Below are 22,684 nucleotides of genomic sequence, written 5' to 3'. Positions count from 1 at the left end.
TATTGATTACTATTACATGCGATTACACCAAAGTTGGCCCCGCTATGGACAATCTGAGAAGCGACTCACAGGCCAGAAGTGGAAGGGTGATGATTTGAAAGCTAGTTAGTAATTAATGGCTTCTAATCAGCCGGCTGGATTCCTTATTTGATGATCCCTAACTAGCCTCTTCCCAAAGATGAAACAGCTAAGAATATCGCTAGATGGTACATTTCCTACACAGCACAGCTGCACAACAAACCAATGCAATAAAAACAATTGATTGCCCATGTGGTACAGCATTACTCCCTTAACCGCGACTCTGTTCACCTAGAAAATGAATGAAGAAGTGTGGTTTCACCAAAAAGCTCAGAGGTTTGAAGCTCTGTTTTCATGCAGGAATAAATTGGTACTAGCATCTCCGTATCCCATTCGTAATTCTCCACCTGGCTCTAGCTGCCTTACTTCGAATTACAACTGATTGAGATTCAGCGTGTGATTTTCCCCACAGTGTTTAGTTGTGAAAAGATACTGATCTAGAACATATATTGATATTTAGGCTTTTAAAACTTTCTACAGTTGTCTTTTTCCCCCTGAAAAACGAGCATTTCTTTTTCAAGATGCTCTTTCCAGTGCTAAGTGCGTAATCAGGCTTTGGCACATGGTGGCAGCTGCTCTGGAGCAGTGGGGGCAGCAGGGGACCCGGACTCATTCAGAGCAGAAGGAAAAACCCACCCTGCAGCCAGGGCAGCAGCTCTTGTCCACACAAGAAACCAAATCCACATGCCGATGGCAGGGCCAGACCCCAAAAAGCTGCTCCCCACTGCTGCAAGCCATGCCCAGAGCTCAGCCCCCCTTGCGCTTTCAAAGATGGAGCTGTACAATAGCACCTCATAAAATAATGTTCTGGAAGTGCTTCCAGGCTCTCATCTCTGTTGAAATAAATTATGGCCCCTAGTATTTCAATACACGTGTGACTAACACAGCGTTTCACGCCCCGGTGGTCAGTGGTTTAAATGGCATCGCACCGGCATTCAATACTGTAAAGTTTTACACCCTAAGGAATACCGAGATATGTTGAAAACATCACTGGTGGTTTCATTTCAGCCTTGCCTGCCAGAGCAAGAGAAAGTTCACAATTACATTTTGCTATCTGTCCAAATACAATAAAAATAATTAAAAATACAAAGCATGTATTATACACACACACACACACAAAATAAGATACCTTTCTAAAGCATATATTCTAACTGCTCAAAGGCTTGTAGAAAGGAGAACTGTCTCACAAATAGTCCAAAAATAGAAAACTTTCAACAGTGTTTACCGAAACAACTAACTTCAAGTGACATTTTCTATTTTTATTTTCCTCTATATAGGTCTTCCGTAGAACCTTTTTACCTCTTTGACACAAAAGCTGCTTTAAAAGAAAAAAAAAACAAGTGCAGCAACAGAAATCAGTAATGGGTAGTGCTTCCATCAAGAGTGAAATAAACATTTAAGGGGCTAGGCATTGTAAGTTTTTTCACTCTTTCCCTTACATATCTCAGAATGACAGAATGTTAGGGACTGGAAGGGACCTCGAAAGCTCATCCAGTCCAATCTCCCTGCTGGAGCAGGAACACCCAGATGAGGTTACACAGGAAGGTGTCCAGGTGGGTCTGAATGTCTCCAGATTAGGAGACTCCACAACCCCCCTGGGCAGCCTGTTCCAGTGTCTGTCACCCTCACTGAGAAGAAGTTTCTTCTCAAATTTAAGTGGCACCTTTTGTGTTCCAGTTTGAACCCATTACCCCTTGTACTACCATTGTTTGTCACCAAGAAGAGCCTGGCTCCATCCTCCTGACACTCACCCTTTATATATCTGTAAACATTAAGGAGGTCACCCCTCAGTCTCCTCTCCTCCAAGCTAAAGAGCCCCAGCTCCCTCAGCCTTTCCTCTCTTGTTGTCCTCTATTAAAACCAGAATATGAAAGGAAGTATCCAACACCATCACACGAAAGGAGACACCAGATAATTTTGTGAGGAAATTCATCAGCCAACAGTTATCGTGAACTGCATTACTCATACATCAAGCATCTAAATTTTATATTGCAATCACATAACTGCTCTTAGAATGATCTACTTTTTCCAAAACGTATTGGCAATGTATGCCTTTAAAAGAATTTCTTTCATATTCTCAAACCATCATGCAGAAAATAGCAGCTATACAAATTTATAAGGACTTCAGTCTTTCCAATGACTGGAACTAACCAAATGTATGGCATACTAAATGAAATGGTTTTGCTTGACAAAGGCTGCAAGTTCTTTGAACAGTGAAACCAACTGGGATTGAATATTATAATTCTCAATCATATAAAACACCATGATGGACAGCTCTGTCAAGCTCATTAATACTGAAGTGACTGCTGATAACTGCTCCAGGTTTCAACCTCTAATTAAAGCTAAGTGGCTAGATTTGCATATAGTAAACAATAGACTTTTCTTGCAACCGCACTCCCAGAGGCCTTATCAGCGTCACAAATACAATATCATTAAAACTTGAATGCTAATTATGGTTAATTTCTCAATGCAAATAGGAGTAATTCACTGGATATTTAGGTCTTTCTTGCTCAGGCTTAGCACTGTACTTTATCTAAATGCACCCTAGACACTTACCAAAAATAACACGCCAGGAAGAACAAAACATTCCACCACTCTCCCTTCTCCCTCCTGTTTAATAAAATGATGTCAAAAGTTATCAAAAGCATTCTGATAAAATGAGCAAGGCAAGTCAATCAGCCTTTCTCCATTTGTTCTGTCTATCTGGTTAACAATGTGGAAAAAACCCCAATCCCTAATTAAAAACACTTCAAGCTGAGCTACTGTTCTCATGTTGCACACATTGGTAATATAATAAAAACTTTTCAAAACTATCCTTATTTTAAACATTATCTATTTAATGACAAAAGTAACATTTTGGAAATCCGCATCTGTTGGGGAAAAGACTAAGATGCATTAAAGTGTCTTAAAATAACACACTTGTATTTCTAATATCTCCTGTGTAACTGCAAGAAAAGAAAAAGCAGGGGAACAAAGAATTTTAAAACATTTTTCCCCCAAAAATCATAGAATCACAAAATAGTTTGGGTTGGAAGGGACCTTCAAAGCCCATCCAGTGCCACCCCTGCCATGAGCAGGGACATCTTCACCAGATCAGGTTGCTCAGAGCCCCGTCCAGCCTGGCCTGGGATGTCTCCAGGGATGGGGCATCCACCACCTCTCTGGGCAACCTGGGACAGGGTTTCACCATCCTCACTGTAAAACATTTCTCCCTTATGTGTGTCCTGAATCTCCCCTCCTTTAGTTTAAAACCATCAGCCCTTGTCCTATCATAATACTATTTATTTTAATACCTTTCTCTGCTCCAGTGACAAAGTCAGTGCCAGTCGAGGCCCCTCCTCAGAGCAGGGTCAGCGAGAGCGGGTGTCCCACACACACGTGTCCAGACGGGCTCCAGGTGGGCCCGGGGGTGGCCGGTCGGTGACACAACAACAGTGCGGTGCCGCAGCAACGTGCTGATGCAACAATGCACGTGGCTCCATAAACCACTGCTGGGGGAGCTGCCTCTGGAGCCAGAGGAGCCAGCGCAGCGTCGCAGCTCAGGAGAGGCTCGGCAACTAGAAACAAGGTTTATAGAATCATAGAATGGTTTGGGTTGGAAGGGACCTTCAAAGCTCATCCAGTGCCACCCCTGCCATGAGCAGGGACATCTTCACCAGATCAGGTTGCTCAGAGCCCCGTCCAGCCTGGCCTGGGATGTCTCCAAGGATGGGGCATCCACCACCTCTCTGGGCAACCTGGGACAGGGTTTCACTACCCTCATTGTAAAAAATGTCTTCCTCATGTCCAGCCTGAATCTCCCCTCCTTTAGTTTAAAACCATCACCTCTTTTGTGTTGCAACAGGCCCCGCTAAAAAGTCTGTCCCCATCTTTCTTAAACGCCAAATATAATGGAGTAACAAGTCACCCAAGAACAGCTCATCTGTAGGTGCTATAAAAACACTAGTGCAACACTGACAATGTCACTGGCTAATTACTGGCTCCGAATGTACCAGGGAAAAGTTACCGTCTTCTTCTTGCTGCTACGAAAGCTGCATTAATGAGTCAGGTTATGATTTCCATTGACAGTCCCTACTATTTTTACATGCATCCCACACGTAAAAGGACATCCACGCAACTTGAGCCCACGCCAGTTAAGTTACAGGTGGAAAGTAATTAATTAGGATTTAGAGGTAGCTGTTTCATGACAGCTGCGTTATGTAGAGAGTAGCAAACTTCACTCTCCTTGCCAATAAATATTTATGTGTGTGGCCTCTACAGGGTCACCAAGGCACTCCTGCCACTGCTTCGCATGGAAACATCTCTGTTGTCCAGCCTGCCTCTGTCCATACACGCCTATCTGCTTTTCCAAGGAAAAAATAAAATCCCAGGTTTATTTACCTGGTAAAGCCTTATTGTCTTTCCCCCATTCCCCTTTCGGGGAGCCTCCACTTTTCTTCTTTCTTCACCAGCCTTTCACCTTGGCCTTTTTCAGAGAGGCAGCAACCTTGAGGGCACCTCCCAAGGCTTCTCCCCAAACACCCAAACTTTTGTTCTACTGTGACCTAGAACTCACTTTAAAAATAAAAATATCCAACACTTCCTATCTATTCTGCCTCCTTCAAGTTCCAAGGTACCATGACTCAAACTACGTTCTGCAACCACATCATCTATCTAATCTGACAACCGAATTTTATTTTTTTAAATTACATTATCCTTCACTCTTTCTATCTCTGTCAGTGATCCATCCCATAATCAGAGCCCCTCTAGATTAAATTTCCTACCCCCTTAAGCGTGTCTTTTTCCATGCTGGCCATTACTACAGGAATGCCTCCAAGTTCATAGCGTGCCAAGGTTTTTACCTCTCCCTCAGTCAATCAAAACAGGACACAAACCTCTCTCCTTAAAACCAAGGCAAGGAAAACAAAGCAAATCTACCATCAGCCTTGGTTCTCTATGCACGGCGTAGGAATCTGAAATCTGCCCATGTCAAACATTTCCCCGCAGACAGAGCATCACACTGAACCAGACAGGCTGAACTCTCCCGTTAGTACCCGTCCAATTATTTGCAACTCTTCCACTGCCGGGGCTTTGTCCTCTTTATGGCAAACATTGCCTATTAGCTTTCAAACTATACCAGCATTTTTGTCTCTTCAATTATTACTTTCTATGAGCCGTTAATCATTTTTGTTACGTTGAACTGATTGGAAGCCAAGGACCACAAGCTGCACTAAGCAGACTCCAACTGCTTGCAGCAACAGCTGAGCACTTGTGCAGTGAAACTCCAAGTATACTGTGATTCATGTCACACCAGAAAATAAAATTTATACAAAACCCCGTAAATCTTTTTGCAGAAACTTAGTTTTTTGACACTTTGCTGCTGCAGAATATTGCCCCGCTTCGATCGCTTCCACTGATGCTGTTTTCTGACATCAATGTGGTGATGTGCGATGTACCAGAACATTTTCAGAGCCTTCCCTTCTCAAGTCTGAAAATTGATTATTACTTATTGATTGCAGTCTTTACGCCAGCTGAAATAGTTTTGGGCACTGAGACTTCACCTACTCACTCAGAGATTTGCTTAGATACAAAACATGGGATCTTAACGCCAATAGCTTCAGCTGAGTCTGAATTTTTCATGCACAACAGCTGGGGAAAAACACACGATCAGTCTATTTGAAAGTCAAACCATTTCATATTTTTGTGTTGTTTTGAGGTTTTTTTGTAAAAACAAACATTTCCTAATGTGCACCCAGCAAGTGCTCCAGGCCATTGTTTTCAAGAGCCCTTGTAAAGCTTTATTTCTCGTGATAATGCCTTAGAAGAGGATAGCAGTATATGCTGCAAACCTACGCTTCACCATTAAGAGAGCCTGCTGCATTAAAGGGATTTGATTTATTTATTCTTCAGCATAGAACATCTGAACAATCTATTCTGGAAGAGCTTAACAAACATGCTAGAAACACTCTAGAAAAACCTTGGGGAAAAACAGGCTAGTAGTCCCTTGGACACATACCCTTTACCTACAGATTTCAGGTTTTCTGATATTTTAGCATAAGAACATACTTTTATTTGCAAGTGAGCTATCACTTGATGTGAACTTAGCTCATTGACTTTAAGTCTAAATATTTCAGGACAGTGCTTTCCTTGATGGCCACAGAACCCAAAGAATTTACAAGAAGATCTCCTGAGTCACTCAAATGAAGAAGAAACAAACAAACAAAATCAACCCCCCAAAAATAATGAAAAAGAAAAAACAGTCTAGGGGCACAAAGGGTTTCCAGAGACCTTTTTATGACAGAGGTCTGGACAGGCATTCATAACCATTAGTGGTTTTTGGCAATACAAACCAGTTCCTCCTACTGATGGAGGGACCTTAGGATTATTAATAGTATCACTATAGCTCATTAATTTTTGGAGGAGCACTTAGTCTTGATCAGCTATTCTTTCTCTGTAGTGAAATTCCACATCTTTTGCAGACCAGAAGACACCAAGATGAGACACACAAACATCTCAATGAAAACTTCCCTGCTGCCCTTGGCGTTCTGCCATGAGTCACCCTCTCAGCACACACCAAAGGGAACAAAACACATTGAAAAAGCCCCCAACAACTCTTTTTAGGAGCAGCTCAATTAAACATCACCACGTGTATGCTCACAACAATACATGGTTATACGGCTGATGTATCTCACATACGCTTTTAGGAAGTCTTTGCCTTCATCCTTCCCAAGGCCTGCCCCCGAGTCCCACCAGAACTCCAAAGAACTCAGCATTTGCTTTTAATTATCCCCCTCCATGAGCATTCATACAATTTGCAAGTCTGCCTTGAGTAGGATTTTACTAGCTCTTGCAATCGCATTTGAGCATCCCTTCCTATTTGCTATTCTTTTAGATTTAACCACTGAAATGGGTACTATTCACAAGCCAGAATTACAAGGGAGTCTTTATCTTACAAAATCTTTCACAATTTAGCCCAAACCCTCTGATGTTTTACACTGCTAGAAACAGTTTTATACAGTCCAGGATATTATTAAGGTTCTAGTGAGAATTTAACTTGGTATTTTATACTCCAAAGCATTTTCTCGAGCCTCTCATTTAACCAAAATCTCCCTGACACTTGTGTAGCATTCCATTATTCTCCCCAAACTACCTCATCAACACTTGCAAGGTGCACGCATTTGTTTCATAAACCATCTCAGCTCTCCCGCCTCTGGCAGCACCGAGTACAAAGGGACTTGGTAGAATGGCATTTTTTGAAATGATACTTTGCATATTTATTCAGAGAAACCCTACACTTGGGGAAAACGCAAGGGCTGTTTGTTTTTAACAAGGAGATAATAAAGAAAAATGGTTTCATTTACTTAAAATACCTCCACACTGCAAAGGAAAGGGATGATGATAAATCGGACTAACACATCCAGGCTACCCAGTTCAGGGACTACACATGGTGCAGCTATGACAGAACTCTTTCTAGTAGAGATTCGCGAGTATTTAGCCAAAATGGGATAAGTTATTTCGATTGTTTCTGGTACCTGCAGAAATCCTGCAGCTCCTGTTGATGATGCTGGACTAGGCCTTTTAGAAATGAATCCAGTTTAAGCCAAAAACACGAGAAAACAGCAAAGTATTCCCCCCTCCGAGCTATAAATGAAGGAAACAGACATAACACTGAAATGCTGCACAATAAATGGTGATGAAGAACACCAGCAGTTCTTCCTTTTAAAAACATCGATCACTAGCAATTTTAATTAAAGCCAACAGTGTGGTAGGTGACTTGGCTCAGCATCTTTGAATTTATCAAGTGGGTTGTTCCTAATGCCCAATTACAAGCTGTAGTCACCACCACCATCAGGCTTAAGTAGAATTAGCTGTCATTAACGTCATTAGCCTCTGAAATGAAATATGATAGATATACGTCCTCTCTCAGACAGAAGCTTATTTGAATGAACCAATGTCAGACAGTGTCACTGCCCTGCAGTTTTTTAGCAATATGCTTCTTTGACCACCAAATGACCGGTGGTCTAATGAAACGATTTTTTATGACTCTCCTATTGTAGCAAAACTTTTATAGCTAACTTTGTCTATACCTGCACATGGTCCTATAGGTTTGCTTCCCTAAGAAAACCGGGAGCTGCGTTTTCTGAACTGGTGTTTTACAAACTTTCAGATATTAACATTGCATCAAAAATTCAGCTTATATACCACACCCCTCATTTCTGTGCCAGGGCCACAGAGTAAAGACGTGTTTATGAGATAAATGAGAATATTTCTGTATCTGCCGTCATTGGTCTGGAGACAACTTTTCTTCTATAGAATGCAACTCAGCAGCTCTGAGAGTCAAAGACCCTTCATAATTTTGCAGCTGATTTAAAAGGGGTGAAATAATGAATATATATAAGAATATAGAACAAAAAGGAGATGGCGAGAGATTAGGGAAATGGATAAATAAATGTCCTATGGAATTTAAAATTATGAAACACACTTTGAAGGATCAAAGGAGGGAAGTATGTAAACGCTTAAAAGGGGGAAAAAAAAATCTACAGACAATGACAAAAACAACTCAAGATTGCACTAAGTAATAACACGATGTTGGGAACACAGCATTTGTTTGTTAAAGAAAGCAAATATGGCACCACAGTACATAAACAGGGGATCTGGAATGCAAGGAAGCATTAATTCAGCAGAAAGAAAAAAAATGACAGTTTGATGACTTAAATTTGTCTTGAGCTTGCCCTGGTCACTTAACTTAGTCTTGGTGTATTTGAGAATGCAAGCATAGATACAAAAAGGTCAAACAGGAATGTCTGAATGTAACAGGTGTATCAAGAAATGCTTTGCACCATCATGTAGTTTGCTTTGAAGGTCACAATTCTGATCTGCAATGATCCAGTGGGAAAAGATGCTCACACAAGGACTTAGAAAAGAACATAAATAAGAACTGAATAGGAGATAAGGATTTAAGATCAATATCAAAAATATTTTTGTGATCCAAAATCATCAATGGCAACGTTTTCTCCTTCTGCAGGAGGCAGGTAGGAACAAAACTTTCTCCATCATGCGAACACTAAGAGATTCAACTCCAGGGATAGGGGAAGGTTGGGGGGCACATTTCAGTTCCAGCACTCCAAAACCCAAAGAAATATATTTTCAAAGGTGGCCATGCAAAAAATCAAGAGCACAGAGAGGTCCTATTGAAACAGCATCATCTACTTAAAAATCAAGAGGATTAATCCCATCACCACTATGGCAGCAAAATTTCTTGTCATGTGCTTGACTCCGGGAAGGATGCATTCCAAAGAAAGGAATACCAACAGGTAATAAACGTAAAAATATGTTTGGCTTATGGTGCTCTCTCACCTTCCATATGGGCTCTGACACACTTGCAGTTTTCCTCTTTTTCGCACAAATGGAGGAAGGAGCTGCGCTGTGTTTATGGTGGTGCGGTCAGGATCGGATGGTCAGGGAGGACATGGTAACGGATAATTCCACCCCAACACCGCCTAAGTTTTCTCAATTGAGGTCATCATCCAAGGTGTCTGTCTAAACTGTGTCATTTGGTATGAAAAAAAAACCCATTGTGTCATGTCTGCTCCTCTTCTGGAAGCGCACGGTTGTGTGGAATAGACACAGGTTGAGATTCAAGATTTAATCCAGCCAGTTTATGTCAGAGAAAGTTCAGAAGCGTATGGCAACTCATAAAAACTAGCAATATAGTCATTTCTTCGAAAAATATTTTCCATATAATTTTTTCTATATACCAATATGAAAAGAATAAATACTAGTTTTTAATAAGACCACTCGTAAAGTAAATGCTCAAGGAAACCACAGTCTACAGAAACGTGTAGCTGGCTTATAGCTTTCGCTTGAGGGGTCATCTTTTAGGAAGGAAAGGCATAACAAGGTAAAATTAAAAAAATAAATCTACTGGTAATTAACCCAGTTTAAAAATATTCTCTCCCCCTTGCAGCGATGTCTTTCTGTGGCAAATTACGGGAAGTCACGTTACAATACACATCTTTTCTCAAATAGTTATCCTTACCAAAACAACTAACACTACATGCTATATTTGCTTTCATCTGTGCTATGAACCTATTTCTAAATCCTAATTGGCAGCATCACTAGGATTTGATAAACAAGTCAGCTTTGAAAAAATAAGGCTGTAAACTGTTGACTTCAATACGGGCTGCATGTAGTTGATATTTGGTGAGAACAGTTTTTCAGATTAAAGAAATTAATATTTCATCAGAATAAAATACTGAAGTACCTGTCATATTACTTTAATTAGACCATTCAGGTTATACTGGTTTTACTCTGTACAGGCCTTAAAAGATAATGTGACATAATCATACTCGAACAATATTAAAAACCTCTCAGGTCAGGGTATAAATTTTGCAGCTAATCACTGATCATTGCTATTTCTTTATAGGTAGCTATGACATACTATATCAATTCTGTGTGATGTATGTGGCTCCAAGTGACTAGTAGCAATTCAGGGAAAACACATTTAATGACCTGCAAACAAGGCTCATGAAAACATGCCCCTTCTGTTGATTTTTCAGAACTGCTTTCCAATATATTGGCTCTGCTCCTAAATAGATATTATGCTGTAATGAATTTTATTTTTAACCTAGTTAAGTATTGTGGTGCCCATCTGATACACAGAATAACTGATGCTCTTAGTTTTATTTCCTGTATATTAGCTGTATAAATATATATTAAAACATTCAAAACAATCTTCTTTTTAAATTTGATATTTGAAAAATGGACCAATTTCACATTAAAAAAAAAAGCACATACAAATTTCACATGATAGCTCATTCTTTGTACAGGTAAATTAAGGCAATGTTTAAACAAACAGGAGGTGCAGAAGTCTCTCAAAATTATTAGATGAAAAATGCCAACTGACAGGGACCTCATGAGCACCATGAAGTGTTAAACGCAGCATCACGTGTTCTTTGCTTCACCATTAAATTACAAGGAAAATAGCCTGGTAGTGACAAGTAAGTGTCTGCCAGACAAAGACCCTGTTGCAACTATTATTTTCCGTTACTGCTGTTACTGGTGAATCCCGTGAGTCTTAACAGGGGTTGCACCTTTGCAGCACGTACAGACTGTCCTTATAGAGCAAATACAAGCCCTCCCAAAGCGCCTACAAACTGCAAAGAAGGTGACAGGGAATAGGTTGTCAGAAGACAATATAGTAGAAGGGCAATGCTGACTTTGGACAGAGCCTGATGGCCACAGCCCACCAGCTCCATGGGCTTTGTTAGGAACTTGTACATGCCATCAACTTGTGCTATGAATTTCCACTACAAATAAGTATTCCTCTAGTCTACTTTAACCTTTTTTTTTCCTTTTTCAATCAAAATGAAGAGGGTTTTTTTTTTTGGCAGTACAATTTCCTCTGCACTGGAACATAAATCATTTTCTTCCCCTGCAGTTCACGGTGTAGACTTTCCAGCAATCCTAGATTTTATGAGCTGTCTCATATAAGTAGCATCTTGGTCCACTGTCTGACAGGTTCGTACTTTGTCCTTCCCTAATGAGACAGTTCCCCAATTATCCAGCCAACAGGCAGTGTTTTCTAGAAAGTTTCATCCTTTCAAGCACAGGATTCCCACAGGGTGATGGGCAAATTATCACACGTTAAACCCATCACATACACAAACTTGCAGAATTTATTCTTCAACGAGCCATTTACTTTTTATTCCACCAGTTCGTTTTTTAAGTGTAGATTCTGCATTTCATTAAACCTAACAAAAATAACTAACCTTTCTCCCTCTTCACATCACAAAATCACCATGGTGCAGAACGACTACAAGACTAATATCACAGAACAACAAAATGGATAGCTGAGACTCCCTAGCAATGCAATGTTTATTAAAGCACTGCTATTAGTTCTTTATACTATCTAGACAGTTATTTGTTGTCAGGCAGAAGATGAACCAGGCAGGTCGGAGGACCATAGTGCCTTCCGTCCTCTGATAACACCACTTGGTGCAGCATCTAAGCCCCAGCACCCTGACATGAGTCAATAGAAGTTCAAGCACTTGCTCAAGTCTGTACTCAAATCACTTCTAAACACCTGGGACAGCTGAGAGGGGAGGAAAAAAAAAAAAGGGATATCCTTATTCAGAAGTCATCATGTCATATTTAAAGAGAGGAAGAATCAGCATCAGGTCACACCATCATTACCACGAATAATTTCCATGTGGTACGTGGCTACGAAACATTCACGACTGACCCGTGTGTCCCTCTCAGCTGCTCCTGGCCATAATAAAAAAAATACCACAATATGCCTCAGGCATCAAATAAAACAAATCCACTTCCTCCTAGAAAACACATAGTGAATAGATAAATTTACAAAATTTAAACAGATAATTAAGAAAAGCAAACAAGTGTACACAAGTGGTTGGAACATTATTGCATGAGTTGTATGCGCGCCCCAACCTGGGTATCTTCTCAGTGTCTGTACAAAACCCTCTGTGGTGAGATGAAAGGAAAGCCAGGTAGCAGGAGAAACAGAAATCAAAGGCATTTATCTCAATGGCAAAACCATTCCCAGTGGCAAATAAATTAACAAGAAGGAGAAAAAAAGAAAAACACAACCACACAACCAAAAAAAAAACCAAAAAACCACAGAAAACTCCCCACCAAAACCACAAACACACAACAAAAGAGAAAACCCCCCAGAATTTTGCAACTGTGTGACCAAAACAACCCAAGAAAACACAACCGCATTAAAAACATGTTGTTTTTAAAGGAATTCTGTTTGCAACATAAAACAATCTGTCAGCTCCTGCCATGACCAATTTGCACAAGGCTGCAATGGACTTGCAGCTGGAGCCCAACCTTTGGGCTTTTGGCAGCACTTAGTGCGTTAAGAACCTGGGTTTCAATAAATATAAATATAAATATAAATATAAATATAAATATAAATATAAATATAAATATAAATATAAATATAAATATAAATATAAATATAAATATAAATATAAATATAAATATAAATATATGTTTTCTGTCACTCTGCTGTTGGTGCTGCTTCTAAGTCTCTAACCATTCCTGGCTGAAAAAAATCTGTCTCCAGTTCCCTATGCTGGACACAACAGTCAAGTCAACTTCACTGAAGTCGAGCAATAGATAAATTCACAGATTTAATTGTCACTCTACAGCTGCTCCTTTCTCAGTTTTCCCCACAACAGGTTGTTAACTCACTCCCAGTGCATGATCCACTACAAACTCCGGCTTAATTCTCCAAGGAACCTCTGCCTAGGGCTACAATCATCCCTCGACCTTTCTCAGTTGAATGAGTATCTCTGTTTAGCTGTAACCATTTACACTTGATCTTGCTGGATACATCTTACTTAACAAAATCTTTATTGAAGAAACTGGCTTGTGATTCAATCTGCCAAGATCATTTTGAAAGAAATGGTTGGGAGCACAAGCAACACGCAGCAGCAGGTTCACCTTGGGTTAACAAAAGCATGGCCAGCTATGGCAATTTCTGTAGCCAAAAAGAAAGATCATAACCTCCTCATCTGATGTAGATGTAAAAAGCCAAGCCAGATAGAAAACTCACTTTGAAAATGGAAAAAAATCAGTCATATCATAGCTTTAGTTAAACAAGTGCTTCAAAGAAACAAATTAAGTGGATTTATGATGCTGCGGAAATTTCCTTCCAAGGTAACTCTTCTGATTGATGGATATGAATCTATATCAGAAAACCAGATGATAAAATAAAGTCAAGCCTTAAGAATTTCAGACTTATAACTCATTGCTATGGCAACATTCTCAGCAGGAAATAAGTTTCCTTAAAATATTAGAAAAAAATTGCCTTACTTTTCCTTAAAACAACTCCACATCATGAGAGAACAAGGCAGGTAAAGGCGAGACTGTAAAACAATCTATTAGACCAATACATTACAGTACACCATTCCAAGTGTCTTTCTACAATCCAAGTAAAATTCCTCTTTGATTAATTTTATAATTTAGCACAGGAGTTGCTGAGAACACTCTGGGTTTGAAATTGGTATCAAAAATTTAAGTCCATGAGTAAAATGTGAAGATTCAGGCATGGCAGTGGCTAAATACATCTCCACTCAAATCTCAAAGAAACAGGGCAGCCTATCACAAGTACACCTTCCTTTTAAAGGTAGATACAAATACCAAGAATAACACTGCACAGCTGCGAAGTCTACTTTAAAAATCCATAATTACAGGTGAGAACAAATATTTAAATCAATTAAAACCACAATTAGGTTATTTCTTAAGTGCTATAAACATATATGTAGCAGATACCTTTCTTGATGTATTTTTCACATGAATAATTAATAGGTTGTATTTCTGTACAAATTAGATATGTTAGTATTGTTATTTATTTGAGCAACACCAGGACAACAAATAAAATTAAATGACCCTTGTTTGTGAAAAACACCTTTGAAACACTATGAGTTTGAAATCCCTGTATATTAACCTAATGTGAAAGGAATAGTTATCTCACAAAGCCTCAAATAATACTTTAATATAAAAGGATTGCATACGCAGAACTAGTTATATGTCTTGTGTACACTGATGTAAATATAGATGAACAATGTGGATTTCAAAAAGCATGTCCCAACCTTATTTAGCATATTTTTGTAATAGCCCTAACCAAAGTGCAACATAACCTGCATGCACCAGAGGGACCCATTTTATCCAGGGTCAAAAGAGAACTTACCCTCACAGAAATATCCCATCATTACAGGCCACCAGCTGTTTCACTGGAAAAGCCAAACGGTGGCTTTTCCACTCGACCTGAACATGAGCAAGTCAGCCCCTGAATGGGTTCTCTCAGTTCTGAGGGATTTCTAGATGGCCTTTTGCCTTTCTACACTATAGAAAGAAAGAACAGGGTGGTTGTGCTGAGAAGCACAATCCAGTGAAGAGGCTTTCCCTGGAGCAGGACTAACCTTGGGCATTTATAACAAACATCCATGGCTGAGAGAGCTGGGGTTGTTCAGCCTGGAGAAGAGAAGCTTGGGGGAGACCTTATTGCAGCCTTTTCGTACTGAAAAGGGGCCTGTAAGAAAGATGGGGACAGCTTTTTTTAGCATGGTCTGTTACAACAGGAAAAGGGTTGATGGTTTTGAACTAAAGGAGGGGAGATTCAGGCCAGACATGAGGAAGAAATGTCTCACAACGAGGGTGGTGAAACACTGTCCCAGGTTGCCCAGAGAGGTGGTGGATGCCCCATCCCTGGAGACATCCCAGGCCAGGCTGGACGGGGCTCTGAGCAACCTGAGCTGGTGAAGATGTCCCTGCACATGGCAGGGGTGGCACTGGATGGGCTTTGAAGGTCCTTCCAATCCAAACTATTCTGTGATCCAGGCAGAAAGATGGATTGTTAGACATTTATTTATTTATTTATTTATAATGCAACAGCAAACCTAGTAAGTCTCTAGAATAGCATGAGCTCTTCCCTACCCGACCCTAAGGATCTGATAGGAAAAATGTCTGTATTTTGTATTTAAGCCTGTTAATATATTTGGTGGCAGTGAGCAGGTCTCCTTCAGCAACTCACAAAGCCACCTTCTTTGAGGATTTCCTCCAACCCCCACACACCAGCCACAATCCGCCCAAGAGGTGGAGGTCACAGCGCCATCTAAAGAGATGCTTCTTATAAAGCTTTACAGTTCACCCCCTGCCAACAAGAAGTGATCCTGAAGACACCAATGCCAAACACAGTCCTGAACAACAGCAGAGCTGCTGTCCCCAACAGAACTTCTCCATTTCTGCCCCCGTGGCAGAGGAACCCGGCCTTGCCGTATGGGTGAGGGATCAGCACCAACCTCCCTTCCCTGCAAACACGCTAAAGCCCTTTGGACTTGGACCCAGCCACAAAAAATATACAACTTTTTAAAAAACTTTCTGTATAATTCAGAAAGTGTCTGTTTAACTGCAATCTCAGCTCTGACTGACCTCAATTGATTACGATTTTTTTTCAGCCACAAGCAAAGTGTGAATGAAGTATGTGGCAGGGAAATGCTTGATGTTCAGAAAAGTTCAGGATATCAGGCGGCTTCAAAGCAGCGTATGCAAAGAGAAGCAGGACAGGAGGTCCTCTGAGAAAGTCAGAACACACAGAGTAAATAATTTCAAACAATGTGTGAAGAGGGGACCAACTTAATCCCTGAATACAGCGAGTACAACTCTCCAAGCTTGATAATCTAACAATTATTTAGCCTTATAAGACTCTTATTTAGAAAAGCAATAGAGGAAACAGAAGACTAATCTAGCAGAATATTTTTAGCGTTTCTTCTTCAGGGAAGATTTGCTGCCTATAATGTATTCCCAGTGTTTCAGGAAGCAGAGATTTAATTGATGCAAGACAGCAACTGCCACTGATGTGTTTAAGAGACCAACATCAAAATACAATTTTTTACATTATGAAGAAACTATTCTGAACATTTAATAAACTTAATTTGCTTAAATTCCAATTATTTACTCCTAAAATAAATTCCTTGGATTACCATATCTTCTCTCTCATTGATCCGTACTGACTTAGGTGGAGATAAACAGAAACAACATCTCAAGTATCCTCTTAACTGTATAAATAACAGGCCCATCCAACACAAAAGGTGCACCCAGCACCGATGAGCACACAAAGAGTAACTCAAGTGTCTGACAGTGGGCACAGCTACATAAACAAGTGCGGAGGAAAAAGCGATGCATGTTTTCAGGAATGCCAGGTAACAGGAGCAAATACAAACATACACTTTACTTCAGTAAGCTAAAAGATGGAGTAGGTGACCTGAGAGAGACGAACTCCAGTATGAAAAGAGCCGATGTGGCATTCGAAACCTTATATTGAACATAAAAAGTCTGAGAAAGCAGGAGTGGGAGACAAATGTCAGGGGATGTTTGATTTCTCTCTCAACAATCCGGTGGGTGATCAAATTTGTTCCTGAGGCTCTTCTTTCTGTCTTAATGGCTATGGAAATCCTCACCCATAGCTGGGCTGCTGGTGAATTATGAACCTTGGCAATGACACTGACTGGTGTTTTATTATATTCCCTCATCTCATTTCACTTTTTTAAAAAATACTGAGATTATAACACTTTCCAATGAGATTTGAGTGCTCCCCCAAGAGTTAGCACAGAGTTGCTCTCATCCGTGTCTGGTTACCTCACCTTGGACACAAACACAACCCAAATTAATATCAGCTACACCATTTATTTCTCATTTTGTCATATACACAATGACATTCTTCCCTTCCCCCCTCCACAAAGCTACATCTCAGAATTTACACTGTATTTCAAGACCACTGCTATCCTTCCTCAGTACGTAAAACATCTACATACACACGTGAGTTTTGATCTATTTTAAATCTTATTCCTGTTCTCCCCAGTCCATTTTGAACAGAAACTACAACCTCTACGGCATTCATCATTTACAGGCAGCTCAACGATACATATAATACTGAAACAAAACGAGTGACTGCAATAAGTATATCTAATTTGAGGCTCATTATTCAAGACCATTTTCTCATTATGCTGGTTTCCAGCACGCTCATCCCTTTGACTGTTTGTGAACTGGGTTATTTTTCCCCACCAGATGCTATTTCATCTTTACCCGTGCTGAGTTACTCAGTAGCTGTGAGCCCTGGTTCTGATCTGCCCCCCACTGAAGTGGAGGCAAAAACTCCCCTCTGGTGCGGTGGCGGACGCTGGACGAGGTTATATTCGCCACCTCTGTAATCAATTGTCATCATACATCTCTGTCCCTTTCTGGCGTTTGCAACACTGCCTAATGTAGCATCATTTGTAAATGTAATTAATGAGCTGTTTATGTACGCTTCAAAAATCATTAATAAAGATGTTAAATTAAACTGTGTTTAGTGGTGCACCCTGAGTCACCCTGCACACTTCTGCCCAACTCGATACGTGGCCATTCATCACTACTGTCCGTTCATAATGCCTCCAGCAATTCTAATTCCTATGACACAATTCATGGTCTAAACTGAATTGTGGTGGGTTCCCCCCCCGCCACCTCTTTTTGCATCATTTCCTAAACTTGCTGTCCTTTCTGTTTGGATGGTAACACCTTCACTTATTTACAATAATTTCATGCTTCCTTGTTTCCTTCTCACTTGCTACAACTGCTAGTACCCCATGCTTTCTAGTTTAGTTAATTCTTTTACTATTCTACAACTTATTATCATCATTACCTATTTAATTATAAGTAGGTTGCTTTTCCTGCATTTACTCAGTACCTCTTTAAAAACTCATTTCCCTCTTTCCCATGCTCATTTCATCTTCTTGTCACCGAGGCCCCCACAATATACTGTCCATCAGCACAGATTATTTGCTCTTCCTTATTTTACACAGGTAACTTCCCTGCCCCTCCAGTTTTTATCTTCTCCCTATAGCAAATACATCTGCTGTCATAATCCAGTCCACACTCAGATGTTGCCTATTTGAATCAATTTGAGCACTTCTGTTCTCTCTACTTGGTCTCTACAAGCCTCAGAAGTCTGCAGGTATTTTTCTTTCCTTTCCCTTCATGTCTGCTACGCTAGATCTTGCAAAACCCACTTGCACTTTGTATTCTTTTCTTCAGACTCACAGTAATCTACTGCTCCTTAACTGAATGAATTATACATTTCACTTTGCTCCGGGCCTGATTTGTTCATTAGGGCCGGTGCTCAAGTAGCCTTCGCTTCCCAAAGCGTCACTGAAATCACTGGACTTAGGGCTTTTCAGAACAGTCTGTGATCTGTCAATGTGGACTTTAAAATCCATATTGCTTGCTAAGCTTCTTAATGCCGGTACGAATGAATGGCTCTTGGCTCCTGTTCAGCTTGGGCAGCTGTGTTCTGCGAGTCTGGGTGTCGAGTATTTTTTATCTCAAACAGGTGCACAGTCAACAGCTCTTAACCAGAAAGGAAATAATCCATGGATGATTTCTCCTGTGGTCATCTTTTATTACTAAAATACCAGGCTAGTTTTCATGCAACCCATGAGTATGACCATTCTTTATTATTCCATGTTACGACCAAGCTACCACCTAGAATGTTCTAAAATTACAGGATCCCTACAGACGCAAGGACTACCAGCATTGACTGTCTACTGTCACCTTTTCCTTTATTATTTCAAGATGCTTTTTTACACCATTTCATTATTATTTCCTTCTTTTCTTCCCCCACACTGCTCCATGTTAGAAACTTTACTCTCACTAAGCCGAATACCCCAGAAGCAGCGTGTAATTGCCCAGAGACTGAAGGCAGGAATGAGGATGAATGCAGGAGCAACAGCACTGAGATCTTACTGGCTCCAACGAGAATCACAGCAGGACAGAAAAGTCCTTGTGTGTTTAAACAATCCCACAGAGTAGTTCAAAACATGCCTCCCACCTCAAGGTTGCTTTCAGTTCTGACTTATGTGCCTAGCATTAAAAGAAAAAAATCAAGTAATAACTCAATTGGGTACCACCTCTGTTTTGGGGCTGGGTAATGACAAAGACTGGGACCCCTGGACACCATGTTTGAGAAGTACAGAGACCACTTCATCAGCAGAAAAAGTGTGAAGAGAGCACAGGTTTCTCCAGAAAGAAAGACATAACTAATATCCATCAGTTTTGGCTCTGAAGGGTACATCTAACTTAGGCTCAAAGCCCTAGACCTGTCCTACCCCCTCCTCAAAAACCTTTATCTTCCACTTCTGATTTTTCATGTTAATCGCTTTTCCTTCCCGAGTGTTTCACCGCCATATAATACCGTTGGTTCAATTAACATTTTTTACATTAAACATACATTAAACATATTTTTTAAGTTGCTGAACACGTTATCACACAACCAGCCAAACTGACCCATAAGCTGTGAAGTTCTTCCCAGGTGACGCCCTCCTTCTTGGTTTTAGGAAACTAACCAAGAGGACACCTCCCTCTCTTCCTTATTTATTCAGCTGTTTTTAAACCTACTACCGGGCCAGCTTTCCTTTTCTCCTAAAATAACCATATTCCTTTCTCTAACAACGATTTTTGTCAAATGATATTTAATTTCTTGCTTTTTCACATTACCTAGAGCAAGAAATCCTTCTATTTATTATTATTCTACAGCAAGAAAACAAAGATCCAAATTAGAAAAAACAATAATGTGTTCTCACAGAGTACTTACAATTGATCTGATGTTGTTTTCTTTTGCCAGTTTCAGAGAGGATTTATAGCAGTTTGCCAAGTTTTCTTTATGAGTGTCGGTGAGATGGCCTCTTGCGATCGGCCCCACAGTGTGGATCACATCTGCAAGAAATTAAAAATAAAATAAAAATTATACTCTAGCTGCCTTAATGTGGCCTATTTATTGATTTATTGCAAGTCAATTCATTCTGTATAATACCTAGAGACAGAGGTAGGAATAATATTGTAAGAAAATTATGATTGGAAACCATATAAAAAGATGCAACATTGATAATTAAATAAAAATTAAGAGCAGTAAAGTCTAAATTTTTAAGTATTTGGATTGAAGGACTAGATGAGGAAAATTGACTTAATGCTTGTTATACATGCCCTGCAATCTACATGCGGGATAGATTAAATGTTCTCATAAATACCCTAAATCTTCAGGGCTGTACAAGTGTAAATATTTCACAAGTGTTTGAAACCCCCAGTTGTTTTCAGCCCTTGAAGGTCCCCTCACTGGGAAAGTTCACTACACAAGACCTCAGAACTTTGATGGTGATAGCCAGGTCACCATTTTTGTCTCATACTTTAAGTCGTGACCTATGGATGTGTCAGTTATTCAAAGAATGTGCTTTCCTCTCACATCAGGCCAGATGGAGACACCATGCAGTAACACAAAATATTCTGTTTGAAGGAACTTAATGAAGAAAAAGAGAAGGTATAGTCAGGAAATATCTCAGGTGAGATGCCTTTGGACTCATCCAAATCAGATGCTGCAATCAAAGTCTCCAAAGTGCTATAAGAAAAATGACTAAAACCAAAACCAACCAACAACAACAGATCACTAACCACCACCCCCACAACATCCAGCTAAAACAACCTTGAAAATAAATCTACGAACTAAAAGGTGTTAGGATTTTTCCACACCCCTCACTTAACTAGAAGGAAGCACATTTACTTTTCAAACATCATTTTCCACAGCATGTGTGAATACACTAGAATGAGTTATAATGTCAGATACTTCCCTCCCCTCCCCTAATCATCCCCATACAATATACAGCAGCAGCAATAAATAGAGGTACTATTTTTGACAACTTTACCACAAAAAAGGATCAGGCAAACGCTTTCAGTTCTGGTACTGCTGGTTCTATTGGCCAGGTTGTGTTTCTGTCCCATATGAGACAGGTTTCCAAGCAACATCTGCTGTTATTACAATCCAGAGTATTTTCATTTATTTGCAAATCCTACAAAACTCACACCATTATTCTCTTTCCAAGCTGTTTTTGATTATTTCCATCCAACCTACACCCAAGTGCAAGTGAAAATGGTCAAACATTAAAAAAATCTTGACATCATCTGTTGAATCTTGGTCTCTACTACTTAAAAGGTGACTTACATTCTAAGGCATGTTTTGAACCTTTCCAAAGCTTTTTCTTTACATCAGTCAGCAAGTATCAACATTCAGCAAAATAAATTCAGGTCAGAGAATCCCAGTGCCCAGAAACACACCAGCTGTGATGGGAAACTCAAGCCCACAAGAGCCAAACTTCCAAACCGCTCCAGAAAACCACCCGACTGAGAAGTAAATAAAAGGTTAACTACTCTATATTTCCACTAACTACTCTACATTTCCATTTGGATCCCAGTCATTTTCGGATAATTTCTATTGAACGTCATAGCTGCCAGATGGCAACTCCAGCAAACCCCGAACCATCAAGTACGTGAGTCTTTGTCCTTTCTTTTTGGTTTGCCTTTTTAAATTTGTTTTTAACATGCATTTTAGCTACTATAATAAACAGAGAACTATTAAGGCCTAGGAAAAAGAAACACCATAGCTAGTTTAAAGTTTGCTTCTGCTTGCGGAAATAAGGTTGTGTGAGCATCATCATTAGGAAAGACCGTAATTTCAGCCCACAACCGCAGCAGGTTCCTTCAGGTTGAAACTTTGCAAGGAAGGTTTCTGTTCAGAAATGTTGGCACTTGGCAACTTCAGAGAAAGAAAAAGCTTCTCTTGGCTTTTTTTTCTTAATTCTTATTTGTTTTTGTTACTGAGCAAAGGGAAAGGAATATACCAGTGAATGGGACCTCAATCAAGGTCATTTTACACACGCTAATATCAAAGGCACTGTGACGCGTTTCAAATTCACAACACCCAGTAGATAAAAAACAAATAAAGCTATGGCCATAAAATCAACTTTAAAAGAAAGTGTAAATGATGAATAAAAGAAAGAATCATAAGAGATTTCCCTCTTTCTGCTAAGGCTGAGTTAACTTGCATTTCAAGGTGCAGCTGTTTAAAATTGAAGCCTAATAGCTTAAAATATTAATTAATTACTCAGCAAGAAGGAGTTTTGGGGAACAGCCCAAGTACCAAATCCTTGCTTGAGTGTTTCTGTACAAAACTCCCCTTGGTATAATTTCTAGATGCATTTCACTCATTAAATGTTTCACTCCATTCCTTTAGTCTTCC

General features: G+C 39.9%; 1 protein-coding gene across 4 annotated transcripts in view; it reads right to left on the bottom strand.

Annotated features, from left to right (window-relative positions):
• MACROD2 (mono-ADP ribosylhydrolase 2) overlaps positions 1 to 22,684 on the bottom strand; it is a gene marked incomplete at its 3' end in the record, with an annotated part of 876,609 nt that overhangs the window by 356,458 nt on the left and 497,467 nt on the right. For all 4 annotated transcript variants that reach the window (XR_014183592.1, XM_082048203.1, XM_082048204.1 and 1 more), the window contains exon 6: positions 20,213 to 20,334. Coding sequence is in view for 3 of the 4 variants with exons in the window: in XM_082048203.1 (XP_081904329.1) it covers positions 20,213 to 20,334 (122 nt within the window). The remainder of the gene's footprint in view (positions 1 to 20,212; positions 20,335 to 22,684) is intronic.

This window comes from Streptopelia decaocto, assembly GCF_964273445.1.
Source record: "Streptopelia decaocto genome assembly, chromosome: 3".
In the NCBI taxonomy this organism is placed as follows: Eukaryota; Metazoa; Chordata; class Aves; order Columbiformes; family Columbidae; genus Streptopelia; species Streptopelia decaocto.
This window is presented reverse-complemented; position numbering and strand designations above follow the sequence as displayed.